The sequence below is a fragment of the Apiospora hydei genome (genome assembly GCF_038363865.1).
Source record: "Apiospora hydei strain CBS 114990 chromosome Unknown utg000007l_segment0_segment0, whole genome shotgun sequence".
In the NCBI taxonomy this organism is placed as follows: domain Eukaryota; kingdom Fungi; phylum Ascomycota; class Sordariomycetes; order Amphisphaeriales; family Apiosporaceae; genus Apiospora; species Apiospora hydei.
Window position 1 is genome coordinate 3,232,790 of NW_027117366.1, and position 19,737 is coordinate 3,252,526.

The following is a 19,737-nucleotide window of genomic DNA, read 5'->3' on the forward strand; positions in this document are numbered from 1 at the left end:
ACTGAAGACGAGGCCCGAGAACCATTCGATACAGTGACCCATCCGGCCGAGACACAAGCCTGACCAGGTCCAGGGTTTCGGCGACTTCCTGTGCCCCTTATCGGCGACTTTAATCAGCCAATCATGATACGATGCTGCATTGGCGTTGTCGAGGCTGGGATCTTCCACAAGCTGCTTGACAATATCGTCAGAGGTGGAACGAGATATTAATATACGTCAAAGTTTAATGCCATCCGTGGCACCATGTGTTGTTCAAAATCTAAAACCACCGTAAGCTTGTCGGAATAGAACTTACGCTCGGTCGTTACAACGGCGAGGGTCGAATCTGGAGAATTTATCCACCGGTGGCAGTCAACAACGCCGAAGCTTTGCTTCAGAGAGAGCTTGCTCAAACTCATGGCTGTGTTTAGCTCAAGGTGTCTTAGGATGGGAGGGATGTCAAATTGCGTGAAATTTCAAAGGTTGTAACTTCACGAAGTCGGTAAAAAAGCGCATGTGATAAGAGATAATTCCAAATAGTCAATTATTGTAATGCATGTAGTAGGTCTGATTGAAATCAATACACGTCACTCGTGTATCTGTGCTCATTCCTCATCTGCTCCAGCCACTCGAGCGCCTCAATCTCGCTCTTCCCTGTCTCCTTCCTCCAGATCCGCCTCCACGTCTCGGCCGAGCTCATGCCCAGCCTCGCCGCACTGCCGCACACGTACACCCGGGCCCCCTCCTCGCGGAAGAGCACCCAAATGCGCTCGCGTTCGGCCCACAGCGCGTCCGGCACGTGGCGGCCCGCGGTCCCGTCGCCGGGGCGCGAGAAACAGGGGATGATCTCGACGACCCCGGTCGCCTGCCACGCCTCGAGCTCCGACCGGTACAGGTAGTCCTTGTCGGGGTGCCGGCAGCCGAAGTAGAGCAGGGCGGGCCCCAGCTTGGTGCCTTGCTGCTGCAGAGCAGCACGCTCTTGGATAAAGGCCCGCATCGGCGCGATACCGCTGCCCGCCGCCAGCATGATCATGGGCGTCGCCGGGTCGGCGGGAAGCCGGAAGGCGAGCTTGGGCTGGCGCAGCAGGCAGGGGGAGCTGGCCGCCGACGGGGAGATCGGCCAGGAAGGAGCTCACGACGCCGCGGAACTGGCCGTGGCCGTTGATGGCGGGCGCGTCGAAGACGTCAAAGGTCAACGCCACGACCGGCGCTCCGTCTTCCTCCGAGCGGCTTTGGGGGTCCAGGGGCGATGAGGCGATCGAGTAGGTACGCGGCATCAAGCACTGGAGCATGTCAAGGAAGGCCCCGAATGGCAGATCCAGCTCGGGCACCTCCTCGAGCACATCGATGATGGAGTAACGCTTGTCGAGGAGACTCTGGTAGATGGCGTCGTCTTGCATCTTGTCCAGACGCGTTCTCTCGACGCTCTTATCAGGCGCAAACGAGGAGAGAATGGCAAGCTGCCTCTTGGTAACGCGCACGGCCAGCTCGACGTTTCTCCGCAGGAACTCTTGGACCACAGTAGGCTGCGTAGGTAGGAAGCTCTTCTTGCTGGAGGGGATGCGCATCACGTCCCCGGCCTTGATCCCAAAGCGCTTCATCACGCGCAACACGATCTCGTCCGGGTTGCGGCCCTGCACGACCATGTAGTCACCGGACTCGTACTTGTGGCCGGGCGGGAGCCGGATCTCGACATGGCGCTTCGCGGCGCCCATGGAGTCGTCCGCAAGCTCGCGGTTTGCCGTCACGACACCGACCGTCATCTTGCCGCCCTCGAGGACGTGTTCCGGCAGGTTGAGAATGCCGTCCTCGATCTGCACATCAACGCCCACCGTATCCTTGAGAGCCTTCTTGGCGCCGCTGCCACCAGCGAGGGCCAGGCACAGCTTCTCGGTCCACGCGTCCCAGGGCCCGACCGTGTCGCGCTTCACGTTGGTGAAGCCGGCCTCGATGATGCGCTCGCCGCCAATCTCGGCGAGCTTCTCGTCTACCAGCTTCGGGACCCGGTGGAAGGTGTGGACCCAGTCGCTGTTGCCGACGCCGAACACGGCGAACTTGAAGCCCTCGGGCAGCTTCGAGCCCGCCGCGGCCATCTTCTCGATCCACGCCACGAACTGGGCCGCGTTGTCGGCCGGGCGGCCCTCGTAGGATGGGGTCACGATGATGGTGGGCTTGTCCGTCGGCACGTTCTCGATGGCCGAGTCCATGTCCTGGATGCTGGCGACTTCAAGGCCGAAATTGGGCGCGTTTGCTGCGAAGGACTGGACGAGGCTTTCGCAAGTGCCCTGGTTTCCACCAAAGAGTACGGCCACCTTCTTCAAGTTTGTGTTTGCAATGGCGCCGCTGACCTGGCCTTGGGTGGATTGAGGTTGGGCTGCAGTCGACGTTGACTGACCAGCCCGTACGCCTCCGGGGATTCCGGTCGTGAGGTCGCGGCCGGGCCGGCGTGTAACACGGACTTTGAGGTCGATGGGCTTCACACCCATCTGGCCAGTAAGTTCCAACTCGTAGTCCGGGTTGACCAATTCCATGTCGAACTTTTGCAGAACCATGGCCATGCAGATGAGCATCTCCTGTTCGGCAAATCCACGCCCGATGCACGCACGCAGGCCGTCTCCAAACTGTTTATGGTCAGCGATTTGTTACTCTCTAGCATACACTAACATGATACTTCTGTTACTTACCGGCTTCCATGCATTTGGGGGCATCTTGGAAAACTCCGCGTCGAGCATACGCTCCGGTCGGAAACTGTCGGCATCATCTCCCCAGGCTTCGGGGTCACGGTGGAAATGCCTCCAGATGCCCGAGACCATCTGTCCTTTGTGGATGAAGTACTTGCCCCCTAGAACGGTGTCCCGGGTGGAGAACCTGGTGAAGAGGGTGACGGGATGCTGCATGCGCAGCGTCTCCTTCATGCACGCATCCAGGTACTTTAGGTTCCGAAGCATATCGTAGGCGAGGACCCCGTCGCCGACGATCTCGTCGACCTCCTCTCGCGCCTTGCGCATCGCGTGGGGATTCTTGCACAAGAAGTACCAGAGGAAGGACAGGGTCGCGCTGGTCGTCTCGTACCCGCCGCCCAGCAGGGTCGGGATCTGGTAGATGACGTTCTCGAGGCCCATCTTCTCGCCGGAGACCTTGTCGACGCCGTGGATCATGACGTTGAGCAGGTCGTTGGCGTCGGGCCGCGGGTTGTCAATGCGCTCCTGGATGATCTCTTTGCACAGCCTCCGGATCTCCACGATGTTGGCCTGGCGCTGCTCCTCGTCCTTGTAGTAGTAGTACTGGTTCATGACGTCGGGACGGTTGGCGCGCCGGCCGGACTCAACAATGGCGGCCTTCAGCTGCCGCTCGAGGGGATGCGTTTCCTCGTTGTAGAACTCGTTGAAGCGGAAACCATAAGCACAGAGGCCGATAGTATCAAACGTGAGACGGGCCATGTCGTCAATGAGCTCAATCTCCCGGCTTGAGCCGAAGCGATCCCATTTTAAGACCAACTGAGATGCTATATCCTGCCTGTTCCATTATTAGCTAAAGGCTCGCATCGACCTCAATAGATATCGGAATGGCTCACATGTCATTGAACATCTTACTCAGTCCAACGGGACCCAAGGCCGGCACAAGCAGGCGATGAGCTTTCCACCAAGCCGGATCGGTCGACTCGGCCGAGAACAAACCATCGCCGAAGACTGCCCTCATCTCTTGATGGAGCCTGTGGGTGAACTTAACAAAGCGTGTATCGTCGGCCATCTCGTTGACAAGCTCCCGGCTGCCCACGAAGACGCGCGGGTACGTCATCCCCAGATCCAGCTGAAAGATAGGGGCATATTCGTTCATGTATTTCCAGTAGGACCGGGCCGGTAGGGTGCGGTCTAGATCGGATAAGTGGCCTAGGAGACCGAAGAGGTGCTGATGAGGCGGCTTCGGAATGGGCAGCAGTTTGGAGTCATCGATTGTCTCGTTGACATTTTGCTTCTGCGCCAACTCGAGGAGGGTAAGGGTCGTCGTGGCTGCTGGGCACTCGGCCGCGCCCGCGTCTCCGAACGACTCAGCAGGGCAACCTGCTGTTGTGACGGCCGCCATTGTAGGCGAAGGGATTTATTCAACAAAAATCTGAGCTAGGGTTGATTGGGACGAAGAACACGCTCTTTGCACCTGCACCATCGAAGTATCAGAATGATAAGGGCTGGGTGTATACTGGTAGGGACAAGACGTATGTGCTTCACTTGATTCTCAGCTGGGCGGGTCGAGTTACCCAAAGATGGAAAAACGGTCTGAATGGCAGGGCAAGTCTAAGTGCATGTACATACATAGGGATATAATGGCGGAATAATCACTAATCCCCATAACCGGCACTGTCCGGGACGAGGTTCTGCAATGCGATCACACATTGCCCGGTCAACTATCGTTCTATTGTTTTACGGTAAAACTTACGCTATCGTCCGATTGCAAGTCGATATGATCATGTTGATTTGTCTTTTTCGGGATATTATCTCGGAACTCCGCGGTGGTTGCTGATCATTTGGCCGAGGTTTCGGCGTTCTGATTCGGCGGTTTTCATGCCCTAGAAAAGACCCGATCCACCCCCATGCGGCTTACACCTTAGTCAGTCGCAAGACCGATGGACTGGAACCGAATCATGAATGCCGGCTCAACCCGTAACGAACTATCTCCCCGTACATGCGTTGCTGCATCTTGCCTATACATGCAGGGGATCCCGGGGCGCGACGGTCGCGATCGGGATTGGATTTCACCATGCCCGCTGCTAACTAATAACAACTCGCCCATTTAACGTTTGCCACTCGTTTACTTGGTTGCTTTCAACAGATTCACATTGGATACTCAGTCCGCCAGCAAGATGACTTCGACATTACCGCAAACGCAAACCGCCATCGTGGCGACCGGGCCTGGCCAGCTCGAGATCAAGTATGACGTGCCCATGCCGCAGCTCGGACCCGACATGGCCATCGTCAAGACCGCAGCCGTCGCTATCAACCCCGCCGACGCCAAGATGCTGGATTACAGCGCAGCCGCCGGTGCCATTATCGGATACGACTACGCCGGCACCGTCGTGGCCCTGGGTGAAGACGCTATCAAGGCCGGCAAGCTGGCGATTGGTGACCGCGTGGCCGGCCTGGTCCACGGCATGAACAAGCTGCTTCCGGATGTTGGCGCCTTCGCCGAGTACGTTGGTGGCAGCGCTGACCTGCTTCTCAAGATCCCGGATACGATGTGTTTCGAAGAGGGCGCCAGTTTTGGCACCGGTGTGGCCACAGCGTCTCTCAGTCTGTTCAAGGAGTTGGGCGTGCCCGCGACCCTGGACCAACTGAAGACTGGCGAGCCAGCGAAGGAGGAGGACAAGGCCGGTCGGGAATTCGTGCTGGTGGCTGGTGGCGCCACCGCTACGGGAACTCGTGCCATTCAGTTGCTTAAGCTGTAAGGCTCGCTCACGTTCTCTCTCCTCCCTTGCTGTACTGACCCATCTTGGCGAACTAGGGCTGGCCTGCGGCCCATCGCGACTGCCTCGCCCGGCAGCTTCGACCTCGTCTACCGGTTCGGCGCCGAGAAGGTGTTCGACTACCGCAGCCCGGACTGCGCGGCGGACATCAAGGCCTACACGGGCAACGAGCTGGCCTACACCTTCGACTGCGTCTCACAGGCCGACACGACGCAGCTCTGCTACGCGGCCATGGGCCGGGCCGGCGGCCGCTACGTCGCGCTCGAGCCGTACCGCGAGTCCGTCGCGGCCACGCGCGCCCTGACCGTCGCACCCTCATGGGTCATGGTCCTCACCATCTTCGGCCGCCAGGTCGCCCTCGACGGCGAGTACGGCCGCGAGGCCCGGCCCGAGGACCGCGTGTTCGGCGCACAAGCCTTCGCGGCGGTGCAGAGCCTGCTGGACCGGGGGCTGATCAATACGCACCCGGTGAAGCCCTCTTCGGGCGGCTGGAAGGGCGTGGTGGATGGAGTCAATATTATTCGGACCCAGGCCATGTCGGGCCAGAAGCTTGTGTACGCAGTCTAGTGTGGTTTGCTTCATCCATACAATTACACTATAGTTTCAGTAACAATATGATCAATTACAGTCACCATCATGAGAGGTCTCGCGTTACTTTCATCACAGGATGCAAAGCAGTGAGACTTTTTTTCACGCTCAACAAGCACCGTTCCATGGTATTGCGTGTAGTCAACATATTTGGAGAAGTCTTGGCCAACTCGATTTACCCAACGCAATGACAAACTGACTAACAGGCGTTGTATACGATCATGCAGAGTCTCTCGTCTTACTTGGATTGCAAGTGGACTTGGAGTTTAGACCCCTTCGCCGCTTTGGTAAGCTGGGTTGGGATTGGAGCAAACCCGCTGGACAGATCAGGAACAGGAAACGGGAGGCCTGTACATGATTCAGACACCGCCATGGTCAATCGCCTGTTCGGGTAATTCTGTGCCACAGGTTCGCACTACGCTAGTCATGACCCTGGTCGGCCTCCTACTGTCAGACGCATTGCAGGTTTCATTGGTTACCGGGTCATGCTACATGTACACGTGGAATTGCATGCAGCTTAAGGCTGGCGGTGACAGAAGCTTGGGAGGTTGCAACGCAGCATTGTATCTATTTCTACCGCCTGTTCGGCTTCAAACGACGGCTTACAGACAGGGTGGCCCTTACCTTTCAAACAAAGCTTCGCGGGCCGCTGTTGCTTACGCATGCTAGGGTTTCTTTCCATTTGACTTTCTTGGCTTCTGATATGTGATACGGGTTTCCCATAGGCCATTGTAGGCCTATAGATTGGCCCATGGCATCAGGCTCATGTCGGCCAGCAAGGCTGGATGCTTGGGTGGGCCTACTCAATTGCTATCTGATAAGTTGGTGATTACTGTGCGTTGTTATACTCCACTCCATTCGTGATTACTATGCATGCGTGTGGATAGGTTGGCATCAACCCCAGATCTCGGGTCCATGGCTGTGATGGAAAAAGACGCGATATAAATGCCGATATTTCTCGGCAGCGGGTGATAGATGCCTCGGAAAACAATCCACCTCGAACAAAATAGACACCATGACACGTGGACAGACCGAGATGGAGCAGCCAGCAAAGTCCCCGAGCAGTCGGGTCTCGATGCGCCAGTCCTGCGATCGATGTCACAGCCAGAAACTGCGATGTACGCGGCCCTGCGGCGGCGATAGAGGCGCATGCAACCGATGTCTCCGGCAAGGGGCTCAGTGTGTGTACAGCTTCAGTCTCCCAAAGGGGCGTCCCAGCATGTACCGCTCATCAGAGTCACGGGCATCGGCGACTCGTCGCCCCCGCTCACCAAGAGACGCGCCATCGCGGCCTGTCATTATGGCACTGCCGACACCAGAGAGCCCAGCCACGCCGCTGGTGCCCAATACCGCCGCATCTGATCCTGCAACCGTTATGCCATCAGATACAACACTATCACCACCAAACAGCAACAACAACAACAACAACTCCACCCAGCTAGGTACAAACACTCTCGGCCAAGGCGGCAAAGACGACGGCCTAGGCAGAACTAGACACGCCATGGCTAAGCACCATGGTTGACTGGGACGAGATGCATCAGGCCGATCAAAATGGTCTCGACTCTGCTGACCTAAACGGCACCGTCAAGTATTCTCTCGGTCCTGCTGAGGTCTTACCGGACGATTTCTGGTCTGCCATGGACTGGGACGGTCACGTCCATCAAAACGAGACCCACGGCCAGTTCCAAACACCGCCACCACAGTCCACTCCGGATTACAGCCGCTGCGCAGGTGGCAGCGACAGCAGCAGCTTGAGCCACCACCACAACACTGCCTCGGACACCAGCACGCCACCTGATTGCCGTGTCATGCAGCTTTCGCAGCTCGTGGCCCGCCTGCAGTCCCAATACCGCACGAGCTGCGATCTGATGGAGAAGAGTGGGCTGGTGCCGGACATTGGGGGTGTGAGGCGCAGCAGCACCAGCAGCAACAGCCCCGGGATAAGCTCCCTGTTCGACGACCGGGCGTATCGGTCCATGGCATCGTGGCTGCTTCAGATGCCCACCCTTCACGATGCTGTAGGTACCGTCCCTACCCAGCGCGAGCAGGCCCCGCCGTCGCTCGGGGACATGCTGAGTAGCGCGTTCGTGGGGTCCCACCAGCTCCTGGATATCGTGCGAGGCCTGAGCAAGGTGGAATCTGATGGGATGCCCCTACCCGTGCTCAGGGACGCCTCCACTACTTCATACGACAAAGCGCCAGCAACCCCAGGATCAGCAGGGGCTACGCCGTGACGGTTACCCGCCATCTGATCCTGGCCTGCCACAACCTCCTCCTCAGTGTCTACGTGCTCTTGCTGGCCGCGCTGCAGCACGATGCCCAGCTCCTCCGCAGTTCTGCCGGCGACAAGCCAGCGGCGCTGGCCGAGATCCGTCTCGTCTCCATCGTGCAGCTCTGCGCTTATCTGATCAAACAACAGGAGCAGGCCACGGTCGCGTATGTGGGGGATCCGCAACCTGTCGATAACGTGCTCATGACCCCCAAGTCGACATCCGACACAGCCTGTGGCGACCGGCGGGCTACGGGAAATGACCCGATGGCGGAGGTGCAGGAGAGACTGGCCCGTCTCCGCACGATACTACAGTTCTCATGATTAGATAGACGGAGGTCACGGGCCGAGAGGCCACGTGGAACCGCCCCGGATGAGGAAGTTGCTTATCTTTCAGGCACGATTAGTATACGAAGTACACGCATTATGTATATTATGATACCCATTGTTTCCACTTATTAGACTTCAGGATGCCGACGTGACAAGTTCAAACTCAACGTACGTTACAGTAAGCACTAATGATGCCGCCTTGGCTGAATCTGTCATGCCCACCCCTGTATAACCGGGATCTCTCCATCTAGATTAGATATGGGATTGTGGGAAACCCTGTCTGGGAGCTGAGCATAAGCGATGCGATTTCCAGGGTCTTGTGCTAAGACCTCTACTTTCTAACGATTACAGTAAGCAACATTCACCCCCACACTACGGCTTCTCCCGTCAAGAGGACCCTGTCGCGGCAGATCTCTCCGCCTCCTTCTTCAGATCCGCATTGAAATTGTCCCAAGGACTCATGTCGAACTCGCGACCCTTCAGGAACGGCGAGGCCACGGTGACCGCAGGACCCCGGAAGTCCTCCTTCTGCACAAAGGTGGTGCCGCCCGGGGTGATCTGGCTCGGCTGGAAATGGAACTGATGGATGCCTGACCCGATACCGGGGATCGAGCCCTCCCACTGGAATGACTCGGGCGAGTTCTCCTGCAAGACGGAAGCAGTTAGCTTTTTTGCTTTTGGACCCCGCGTGGGCTAGCTCGGACGCGGGACGCAGGGGGTTGTGAGGAGGGAGTAGGAGTCTCTTTTTCTCTCTCTTTCTCTTCAACTTACCACTACACGGGGGTGATGGATCTTACCATCCATGTTCACTTGGATGAGATCCCCCTTCTTCAACTCGAGGGGCTTCTTGCCCGTTTCGGCCGGAACCAAGGACCAGCCAGGTTTCCACTTCGGGTAGCTGTCAAAATTCAGGAACTGGCGGGAGCAGCATAGTAATGCGTGTGTTAGCTCAGCCCAGCAAACGTGGAAAGTCAAAGTTCTTGACATGCGTTAAATTGATTGGACGACGATACGCACCACAGCTCGTACCACGGCGGGGGACGCCTTGATTTCGATTGGCTTAGCCGAGAAGCTTAGCGTCTGACCCATCGTAAATGTAGACTAAAATAGAAAAAGGAAAGAGATAGCCAAGGCAATGTACGTAGGGACTATGGAGGCGGTAATTGCACGTGGCAAGGATGAGGCAGATGAGCAAGTTCAACAATTCGGGCAAAGGATCTGTTTGTGGAGGGCTGACGACGGGGTCCCAGATGATGTTCCCAAGGGAGCGAGCTTGGCCTTGATATAGTAAGTACTATACGACCTTTCCCGTTGGGGTTAGAGTTGTCCCGATCCAGGAGCCCCACGTGTGCCAACTATTGGTCAATGCGGTGTATTAGTGTAAGCCGGGGTATAACGGGTTTATCCGGGGGGCATTGACACACTACGGGATCACAATCTTGATCCTGGCTGAGTCCCTGCATTTATCCACTTGCACTGCGACGATCTATCTTGAAATAATGGTTATTACTAGGCTGATAAAGTTTAAACTGACTCGATCACTCACATGACTTATCGTGTGTCCTCAAGTTGACAGCGGCAAACGCGCAGAACATCGCTACATTGGTCTAGGGATAAGATAATCGTCTTCAACAATATGTATTACGTAAGCACCAAGTTCAACCTGGCGGTTAAGATCGAGCAAACAATGGATGTAGGCTTGTTGCAGACTGTCAATGCAACTTCCGCTCGTTTGCATATACCCGTATATAGTACATTTTGACACCAACAGCTGCTGTGACACCCCTGACAACCCTAAGACCCCTGTAGAAATAGGCACCGAGAGGCGAGTGAGGGCAGCCAACCTCAAGCGCTACCATTGCCTTAGGCCTTGTTGGCCTTCCCTTCTTAACACTCTTCCACGGTGTTGACGCGCTCCCAAAGATACTAGCCACGGAAAGCCCCGTCGCGACCAAAAAGGCCTTCAACAGAGCCATGTTGTAGGCCTCCCTCAGCCCGGCATAGTCCTTGGGGTCGAGCGAGCTCCGTAGACTGGTCGCGCCCGTGGCCAGAACGATGTTGGGATCCAGGCCGGGGACGTTGGCGGCGATGGACCGGACCAGCTGGTTCGTGAAGACGGACTGCGCCACGCCGACGAAGATGGCGCCGCCGAGCGTCTGCAGGAAGGTGATGATCGAGGTGCCGGTGGCGATGTCCTTGAGCGGGAGGACGTTCTGGATGGCCATCAATGGCTGCTGCATGCCCATGCCGACGCCGGCGCCAAAGAGGACTTGGTAGCCGATCCATCCCGCTGCTTTGATATCAGGTGTGAAGGTGTAAAAAAGGCCGGCTCCGGTCGACATGAGAATGGTTCCCGCGATCATGAAGGGGGAGTAGTAACCCACGCCCGTCACGGCCGCACCGGCGACGATCGAAAAGATGACCACCGTGATCAGGACCGGCAAGTTCCGGATGCCGGAGTCGATAGCCGAGACGCCCTGGACGGTCTGGAACCAGATAGGGACGTAGTACACCATCAGATAAAATGCCGAGCCGAGGAAGAAGATGTACAGGGCGCTTGACCAGACGGTCCTGTTAGCGATGATGCGGGGGAGGGATCGTGGCGTTCTCCTTCAGACGGATCTGAGTCGCGCAGAACAATACAAGCAGAACGCCAAATATGACGAACAGCGCGATGATTCTGCCGTCGTGCCAGGGGTATAATGTGCCACCCCATTGCAGGGCGAGGAGCAAACAGATAACGGCGGGCATGAACAGAAGGTTGCCGATGGGGTCGAATCGCATGATGTATTGAACAAGTGTGTCATCTTTGGTCGTGGTGGTGTTCTCTTTCGAAGTCTCGAAGAAAAAGGTGATGACGGCCACGGTGATGGCTCCGATCGGTAGGTTGATGAAGAAGCACCATCTCCAGGTCTAACATACCAGCCGCGTAACGTTAGCATGTCAACGGTCGTTCAGGGGCAGGGGGAGGGGGAACACTTGCCGCTTTGTCCGCAAACGCGCCTCCCAGCAACGGACCGGCCACGGAGGCGATGCCGTACATACTACCAATCATGCCGGCGTACATGGGTCGCTTTTCCAAGGGGATGCTGTGAGCTAGGATGAGCAGAGCGCCGGACATGATGCCGGCCGCGCCCAAACCCGCGATGGCGCGGCCGAGGATGAGCGTGACCGAGTTTTGCGCGACGCCGCAGATCAGACTGCCGAGCTCGAAGAGGCAGATGGCGGCCAGATAGACAATTTTGATCTTCATATAGGTGTAGAACTTGCCGAATAGGAGCTGCAAGCTGGCCGTCGTCAGGAGATATGCTATAATGAAGAGTCTTGTAAGCTACATACATAGACAGCACGCCACGAGGCCGACTACTTACCACTGCCATACCAACCGACGTCCGGGAGACTGTTGAACTCATCACTAATCTTTGGGATCGCCGTCGCGATAATGGCATTGCTAGAGTTTTGCAAGAATTAGTTCCTATTTACCAGCTGAAACCCTTTAGTCTAGACATACTCCAACGCAATCAAAAGACACTGAGGCAGAGGGCCAGAATGATGAGGCCAAGCTTGATGCCGGATGGGTATTCTATGTTGTCGTCGTTCTTTGCTGGCTCGATCCCAGTGGTCTTTTCCTCCTCGGAAGCCATTATTGTCGAAACAGGTGCGGTGCTGTCTTTTTCTCAGATGCCGGGTTCTCTGACTGGTTAGATGGTGTCGTCGCCATGGTTGAGAGTGTCAATGAGGTCCTGTATGTCGTCCTCGTATACCCAACAAATTACTAAAGAACCGGACCCTAGAAAAATCAAACTATCGAAGGCGTATCGGGCAAATCGGTTGCCGCCTGTTAGGTCGAGGGCATTTAACGAGGGCGTCTTTGTAAGCAATCAAATAAGCGAACAATATGAATAGAAGACCAGCTGCTCATGCATGATGCAACCTCAAACAAGGGTCAAAGAGATACGAGGGTCTTCATCTATACCAGGGACCCCGTCAAATTTCGCAAATCAATGGACGAAGATAGGACGAGAATAGAGCGAGAAGAAGGCGAGAATAGAGCGAGAATGTTGCTTTGACCAATCAGAGGCGCTGTACGACGGCATGACACGCGAATGTGGATAGAGCATTCGGCGACTTTTGCATGGGGATAGATTGGGTGGGCCATTTGTCAGTCCCTTGGATCCTCTTCACCCTGCTAGCATTGAGCCCACGGGTGGGAACGAAAGCTTCAACTGATATCAGGGAGTGTGATTGGCTTGCGCGTCCGGGCTGTGGGCTTTGCGGGTCGGTTCAGGGTGGCTAGGCTGGGGTGTATAGTCGCTTGACCCCGACCCCGAATCCACCAATCAGGGGAACGGATCTCGGGGCATTCACTGTTTTAGTTAAAACGGTCCTCGGAAACTTTCTTGCCCCAAGCCTAGTCCTCTTGGTATAAGGCCCTTAGCAGAGTCCCCTTTTCAGCACACTCGACAACTCGGATCATTTATTCAACATTGTTCCATTTTCTGATCAGGCCAAGTCCCTCGCCCTGTGCCCGCCATCCCCCACATCAAATCCCGACACCCCAAGGAATAACAGACAGACAAAATGGCCGGTATGATCAGCCGTCTTTGGTCGGTGTTTAGCCCACCCACGCCGCCCAAGACCAGTGGTGCCCTCAGGTTTGGTGTTTTGGGTGCAGCCAACATTGCGTAAGTCGGGTCACAAAATAATGAAATCATAGCCTGTACCTTGTGTACTGACTTGCAACAGACCTTTAGCTTTGATCACACCCGCCAAGTCGCACCCGGAAGTCATCGTCCAGTGCGTATCAGCTCGTGACAGGAGTAAGGCCGAGGCCTTTGCCAAGGCGAACGGCATTCCCGAAGTCCGGGACACATATCAGGGTATGTTGCCCGGTACCCCTCACTCCTCATGGATACGCTAGCTGACCGAAGTACTTCGTTCCCAGAAATCCTGGATGACCCCAACATCGACTGCATCTTCATCCCGCTGCCCAACGGTCTGCACTTCGAGTGGGCGGCCAAGGCCATCCGCGCCGGCAAGCATGTCCTTGTGGAGAAGCCGTCCGTCTCCAACTCGACCGAGGCCGAGATCCTCTTCAACATGCCCGAGCTGTCGCAGCCCAACGGCCCCGTGCTGCTCGAGGCCTTCCACAGCCGCTTCTACCCCTCGTGGGTGCTCTTCCAGTCCCTGATCGACCCCGCCGACGTCGTCGACGTGGTCTCGCACTCCATGATTCCCTGGTGGGGCACCAAGAAGACCGACATCCACTTCAACTACCCCCTGGCCGGCGGCAGCATGATGGCCATGGGCACGTACAACTACGCGGCCCTGCGGACCCTCTTCGGCGCCGACCCGGAGGAGTGCACGAGCTGCACGACCAAATCCCTACACGGACGGCATCCACGACAAGTGCGACTGGGAGTTCGAGGCCAAGTTCCGCTTCCCCAACGGCGGCACCGGCACCGCCTCGAGCACCCTGCAGGGCGGCACCGTCATGAAGCCGTCGTGGGTGACGGTCAAGTGCCGCGAGGTCGAGGTGGCCGACTCGAGCCTGCCCGCGGGGCAGACCAAGTACCAGACGCGCGAGCTCACTCTGCAGGGCATGATCCACGGCGTCTTCTGGCACCGCATCGACGTCAAGGAGATGAACGTGATCCGCACCAAGGACGGCAAGGTCGTCAAGAAGTGGGAGACGACCACCTCCAAGAAGGCCTACACCTTCAAGGAGGCCGGCGGCGAGTTCGCCAACCTCCCCGGCGAGGTCTACTGGATGTCGTACCGCCACCAGCTCGAGCAGTTCGTCAACAAGGTCAAGGGCCGCCCCGTGACGCACTGGATCTCGGGCGAGGACTCCGTGGCCCAGATGAAGATGCTGGACATGGCCTACGAGAAGAGCGGCTTGGGTCCTCGCCCCACCAGCAAGTACCGTCCTAGCTAGAGCAGCGGATGATGGGGTTGGATTTGGTGGTCCTGGAGAGACTTGGTCATGTTCTTTTTTACGTTGGCAACTAATACCTTATCGCGCTCTTGTACCGTGTTTTAATAGTTTCAAATCATTCTTGGCAGCATGTATTGCAATTGATGTTATGTTTTATCGTGAAAATGAAAAAATAATGACTTGACCTGTTCGGTTCATCGTTGAGACCTGGCGTAGGAAGGAGAATGACCAGGGGCAGCTTGGATGAGATAAAGTGGCAAGTCGCGACGTGATTGCTTTCTTTTTCTCTTTCGTTTCTTTTTGACTTTATGGTGCTGGGAGACGGGCAGAGAGATAGACACTAATACTGTGCATGTCATTGTCAAGCACATGAATTCAAAAGGAACATATTGTGCCCAATACTTTCCAGACCTCAAAAACTTTCACAATACCAACCACGAAACTGATAGACCCAGTCGCGGCATCTGTCAGTCGAAGGGTAGGCTATACGAGTTGTTCACACTTAAGAAGGCCCCGAACAAAATTGTGGACAAAAAACATGATAATTTACATTACAATGGGCACAATATAATAGGTGGACCGCAATTAAGACCTGATTGATACCGTAGGTGAAGAAAGAGTAATTATTTATACAACTGGGGAAAGGTAGTAGCGCCGGTTTCCCTTGCCGCAGAGGAGTCAAGTCCTTACAAAACCTTGTATCCGCCACGAAGAGCCTTCTGGAACATACCAGTCGGGTCATACTTCTTGCTGGCCGCCTTCAACTTGTCCTTGGCCTGACCTCCGTAGCTGCCGATGGGGTCCTGGGACTTGTCGGCGTAGTTGAGGTAGATGTAGGGAATGAGCAGCCCGCGGTCCTGGACCGCCTTCTTCTGCTGTGCTACCACCGTGGCGAGCTGCGACTCGACCATCTGGTCGTCGGCAGGGTTGTTGTAGGCGATGGTGAAGTCGAGCATGGTCACGTCGGACTCGCCGGCGGTGAGGCCGAGCGAGTTGGTGCCGTTGGTGACGGGGGTGGGGCTGGAGCAGGAATTGGATGTTCAGTCCGTCGACGTTGGCCAGGGGCTTCACGCCGTCCTCGAAGATCTTCATGAGCTCCGAGTACAGGGCAGCATCGCCGTTCTTGAAGGAAAACACGAGCTCGGTAGCGCTAAGCACGAGTATTGATTAGCATGAGTGGCATGGTATGGAATACACTACTGTGGTTGAAAAGGTGCTTACCGAGCCAGATGTGCGGGAAGGAATTTGCCGAAAGAGGCGACAACGTCGCCAACCGGTGCAGTCTGGATCACGTTGCCCGTGGAAGGGATGGAGGTGAATTCCTTGTAGGCCTTGGGATAGGGGTAGGTTCCAGGTAGAAGAGCGAGTTGCTGACGGAGAAGCCGCCCGGGTTGGCAAAGCCCAGGATGACGCCCATCATGGCGGCATCGTCGAAGTTCTTGGGGTCCATGAAGTTGCTGAAAGCCTTGGCCTGAGCATCCAAGACCTCGGGGGTGTAGTTGTAGGTAACGGTGCCTCCCCAGATCTGGGTAGAGGGGAAAGCGGCGACATCGAAGCGAGTGACGATGCCGAAGTTGTTGGAGCCACCCTTGAGCGCTACCCAGAGGTCTGGGTATGAGTCAGAAGTCACGTAGACAACTTCGCCGCTGGCAAGAACGACCTCGTAGCCATAGATGTTGTCACAAGACCAGCCATGTCGACGGGCCTGGAAGCTGACGCCGCCTAGAGGATACATTGTTACATTAGTCCATTGTTATCTCGCATGGAACTTGATATCTGATTTGCCATGCCATCTTACCTCCGAGTGCGAAACCTGCAACGCCGATTCCTGGAACACGGCCACCCGCGATGGTGAGGTTGTAAGGGACGAGCTGCGGGTACATGTCGCTCCACTTGCCACCAGCACCGAGGGAAACCATCTTCTGGTCGGGGCTAACCGCCAAGGAGCTCATGCCGCGCATGTCGACGGTGACGCCGCCGTCCATGTTGGCCGCTCCGGACCACAGCGTGTGGCCACCGCCGCGTACGGCGAAAAGCGGCTTATACGCGCCGCTCTTGTCACGCGCGCCATTCTGGGCCACCAGCTTGACGAACTGGGAGACCTGGGCAGTTTCGCTGGGGCGGAAGACGCAGGAGGGCGAGAGGTCTCTCTCGTTGGACGTGTAGTAGCCGTCCTGGGAGGCGTTGTAGACTGCCTGTCCCGGGTAAGAGACGAGACCCGGGAGCTGGGAAGCGACTAGATCGCAGAGGTTGGCTGCCGCGGGGGCGTGCGATGGTGAAGCCGCGACAGTCATCGCCGAACCCAGCAGGGCTAGCAGGTTGATACCAGATGGGGACATGTTGGATTCGGTGGACAGGGTGTAGAACGAGTGACGGAGAAAGAACGAGTGAATGCGGAGTTGTGTGTGGATGATTCGTGAGCCAGAGGGCCTGGCGATGATTCTGTTATATCAGCTTGGCATCTCTGTCAAATGCCCTGCTGCCTCCCTTGTCTATCTTGTCTAACTTGCCTATATTAGCTCCAAAGTCTGTTTGGCTTGCTAGGACGCATGACCAAATTAAAGGGTGGTATAGAGAGTCAGATCTGGAGGCACTACTCACCGTATCCACGCGGTACATTCCGAACAGCTGAAACACGTGGATGGGTGTGGAGGTGGAGACACAAGTCTGGCAGGCTGAATGTAGTAATAAATGGCATGTTATGCAACTTTCGTATTGTGTCCAATCTGGAACTAACCGTCAATCAAAGTCGCCGAGAGATTGGACAGTCGAGCACATTGACCCCTGTCCAGACCCCCTGGTTTGTTGTGGATCCGAGTGGCACGAGGACGAGGGCCAAATACACCGAAAAGAGGACTAGGCATACTCCCCAACTTTACTTCGGTGATTACAGACTTACTCACATCCGGTAAATCGTGGGTTGCGTGTGGCCTATGACTATCTGTCTGACTTACTGACTGATATCAGATTCGCATTGATAGTCGTTCTGATTACTACCTATCTATCCACCAAGGTTTCAACTCACCAACACATTGGTACTTCACTATACGCTGCCATTCATCCTGTCTTTGGTGTCCCACAGATCATCGCAATCCACGTAAACAACGAGAAGATGCACGTCCTAATTGTCGGAGGAAGCGTGGGCGGCCTGAGCCTGGCCCAGTGCCTACGCAAGCTGGGAGTCTCCTTTGAGATTTTCGAGCGAGATGACTCACCCGAATCGCGTTTCCAAGGTTGGGCTATTGGTATTCACACGTGAGCTGGCCCTGAGGAAACCTCCTCTAACTAGGCATATCGACCCGTCTTGCTAACGCGTGCTTATGCAGCATCGTCGATGAGCTGCAGCAGGCTTTCCCGGCGGACCTCCCCAAGTTGAAGGACGCCACGGATCACTTGCAGCCGCATGACCTCCCGGCTCAGATGGCCGTGTACATACCGGGCCGGGATGGACGCATTGGCGTTGAGGTTGGTGGGCGACACTATCCGCAGCTGCCCCCTCTTTCTAACACTACCCTACCAAACAGTCTACCCCAGAGGCGCCCATTATCCGCTCGGAGCGATTCCGCTTGCGGCAGTGGCTCTCAACCAACTTGCCCATCCAATGGGGCAAGCGGGTTCAGCGCATTGAGCATGACGATCAGGGCGCTGCCGTCTACTTCGAGGATGGCACCAGCGCGAAAGGCGACATTGTAGTTGGTGCCGATGGCATCAACAGTATGGGTATGTAGAATCTCCAGTCGCTGACAACCCCTGTGTGCGTAATCAAGCTAACCGTCGCCGCCTCCTTGGCTAAAGTTCGCGAGTACCTGCTCAAACGAACGGCCAGCGATTTGCTCAACGTCATCCCCCTCGCCGCCATCGTTGGCGAGGTCACCTTGACGGGCGAGCAGTTCAAGCGCCAGCTCGAGCTCGGCCACAGCGCCTACGTCTACATGAACCCCGCCCAGGGCTTCGCCCACTTCAACGGCTTGCACCACGCCCTGCCGGACGGCGTGTCCGGGCGCCACTACTGGATGTTTATGCAGCCCGACGCCAACGTGGCCCAGCCGGACCACTGGCTCCGGTCTGCGACCCAGCAGGAGAAGCTGGACCACGTGCTGAAGCTCTCGGCCAGCATGCCGCCCCGCTGCGCGAGCTGTTCGAGCTGACCCCCGCCTCGGGTATCAAGACGGAGCCCCACATCTGGCGCGACCTCGAGCTCGAGGCCCTCCCGGCCGGCCGCGTCGTCCTGCTCGGCGACTCGGCCCACGCCATGACGCCCTTCCGCGGTGAGGGCGCCTACCACGCCTTCATCGACTCCCTGCGGCTGTCCAAGCTCCTGAGCAAGACCGACGGCAAGGACATCGCGGCGGTCAAGGCGGCGGTCGCCGAGTACAACGCCGAGATGCTGGAGCGTGGAGTCCAGGCTGTCCAGAACTCGCGGAATGCGGATTCCGGGAAGCCCAAGGACCCCAACGCCAAGCTTACCACGGCCAACCAGCTCTTGAGGCCTTTGCCTCAGGTACCGATTGTACTTCCCAAGTTGGCTTAGTAGAACTTGACCAATGGCAGCCACACGGTCAATATAGTGTAGTGTGTAAATCCAAACATGTCTGGTTTCTTGAGCCTCCATCTATTGAACTCTCGACGTTGTCATATTCGGGTGCTTCACGCCGCCGTTTTGCCAGTAAATCAGTGCGATTCATACGGCAGTATGTGCTAGTATAAGCCAATACCCGATATCAGTTGCCCCTTGTCGGAGCCGAACTTGTTGTCCTGGCCGACTGACTACCTATACAATACATGACATCTGGCTTGCCCGGGTCTCCAGAGTTAAGGCATGCAATTTTCTTTTCCCACTCGAAACTCTGCTAATACTATAAAAAAGTATAGATGGTGAACATTGCCCTGATCAAGCGCGCCTCAACCATGCAATATGCTATTTTTGGGCGACAAACTCGCCGCGTGGTGCAGGACTCGAAACCGAATGAGACATCTACTAGATAGCCATAGTATTATCAGTTGCTGTTGAGACTGTGTAGGGGTGTTGGGATTCGAAAAGGCCCATTCGCTTAGATGCTTAATCTCTCGGTGCGGGTCGCAGACAGGGGTGATTTGCCCGGGACTCATTGGGGCGTTCCAGATTCGGCGCCTTTTGAGTCAGTCGTCCGTTCGCCTGGATGCAGGAACGGAACC

General features: G+C 56.4%; 7 protein-coding genes across 7 annotated transcripts; 4 read left to right on the forward strand and 3 right to left on the reverse strand.

Annotated features, from left to right (window-relative positions):
- Nucleotides 1–556: 556 nt before the first annotated feature.
- Nucleotides 557–4,062, reverse strand: PG997_010130 (uncharacterized protein; the record flags this gene model as incomplete). The annotated part of the gene is made up of 4 exons (XM_066814445.1): nt 557–1,054; nt 1,089–2,600; nt 2,664–3,495; nt 3,554–4,062. 4 exons carry the CDS (start codon nt 4,060–4,062, stop codon nt 557–559), a joined length of 3,351 nt encoding a protein of 1,116 aa, XP_066666407.1.
- A 775-nt stretch (nt 4,063–4,837) lies between these two features.
- PG997_010131 (uncharacterized protein) lies at nt 4,838–6,004 on the forward strand (the record flags this gene model as incomplete). The annotated part of the gene is made up of 2 exons (XM_066814446.1): nt 4,838–5,415; nt 5,476–6,004. 2 exons carry the CDS (start codon nt 4,838–4,840, stop codon nt 6,002–6,004), a joined length of 1,107 nt encoding a protein of 368 aa, XP_066666408.1.
- Nucleotides 6,005–7,539: 1,535 nt separating this feature from the next.
- PG997_010132 (uncharacterized protein) lies at nt 7,540–8,618 on the forward strand (the record flags this gene model as incomplete). The annotated part of the gene is made up of 2 exons (XM_066814447.1): nt 7,540–8,108; nt 8,222–8,618. The coding sequence occupies 2 exons, from the start codon at nt 7,540–7,542 to the stop codon at nt 8,616–8,618; spliced, it is 966 nt and encodes a 321-aa protein (XP_066666409.1).
- Nucleotides 8,619–9,011: 393 nt separating this feature from the next.
- PG997_010133 (uncharacterized protein) lies at nt 9,012–9,713 on the reverse strand (the record flags this gene model as incomplete). Its single annotated transcript, XM_066814448.1, has 3 exons — nt 9,012–9,269; nt 9,396–9,539; nt 9,642–9,713. The coding sequence occupies 3 exons, from the start codon at nt 9,711–9,713 to the stop codon at nt 9,012–9,014; spliced, it is 474 nt and encodes a 157-aa protein (XP_066666410.1).
- A 3,492-nt stretch (nt 9,714–13,205) lies between these two features.
- On the forward strand, nt 13,206–14,562 carry PG997_010134 (oxidoreductase; the record flags this gene model as incomplete). The annotated part of the gene is made up of 4 exons (XM_066814449.1): nt 13,206–13,309; nt 13,371–13,504; nt 13,570–13,936; nt 13,986–14,562. 4 exons carry the CDS (start codon nt 13,206–13,208, stop codon nt 14,560–14,562), a joined length of 1,182 nt encoding a protein of 393 aa, XP_066666411.1.
- Nucleotides 14,563–15,248: 686 nt separating this feature from the next.
- PG997_010135 (FAD-binding domain-containing protein) lies at nt 15,249–16,901 on the reverse strand (the record flags this gene model as incomplete). The annotated part of the gene is made up of 3 exons (XM_066814450.1): nt 15,249–15,582; nt 15,855–16,284; nt 16,361–16,901. The coding sequence occupies 3 exons, from the start codon at nt 16,899–16,901 to the stop codon at nt 15,249–15,251; spliced, it is 1,305 nt and encodes a 434-aa protein (XP_066666412.1).
- Nucleotides 16,902–17,674: 773 nt separating this feature from the next.
- Nucleotides 17,675–19,093, forward strand: PG997_010136 (FAD-dependent urate hydroxylase; the record flags this gene model as incomplete). The annotated part of the gene is made up of 5 exons (XM_066814451.1): nt 17,675–17,817; nt 17,889–18,027; nt 18,087–18,282; nt 18,358–18,656; nt 18,677–19,093. The coding sequence occupies 5 exons, from the start codon at nt 17,675–17,677 to the stop codon at nt 19,091–19,093; spliced, it is 1,194 nt and encodes a 397-aa protein (XP_066666413.1).
- Between the last annotated feature and the right edge of the window lie 644 nt (nt 19,094–19,737).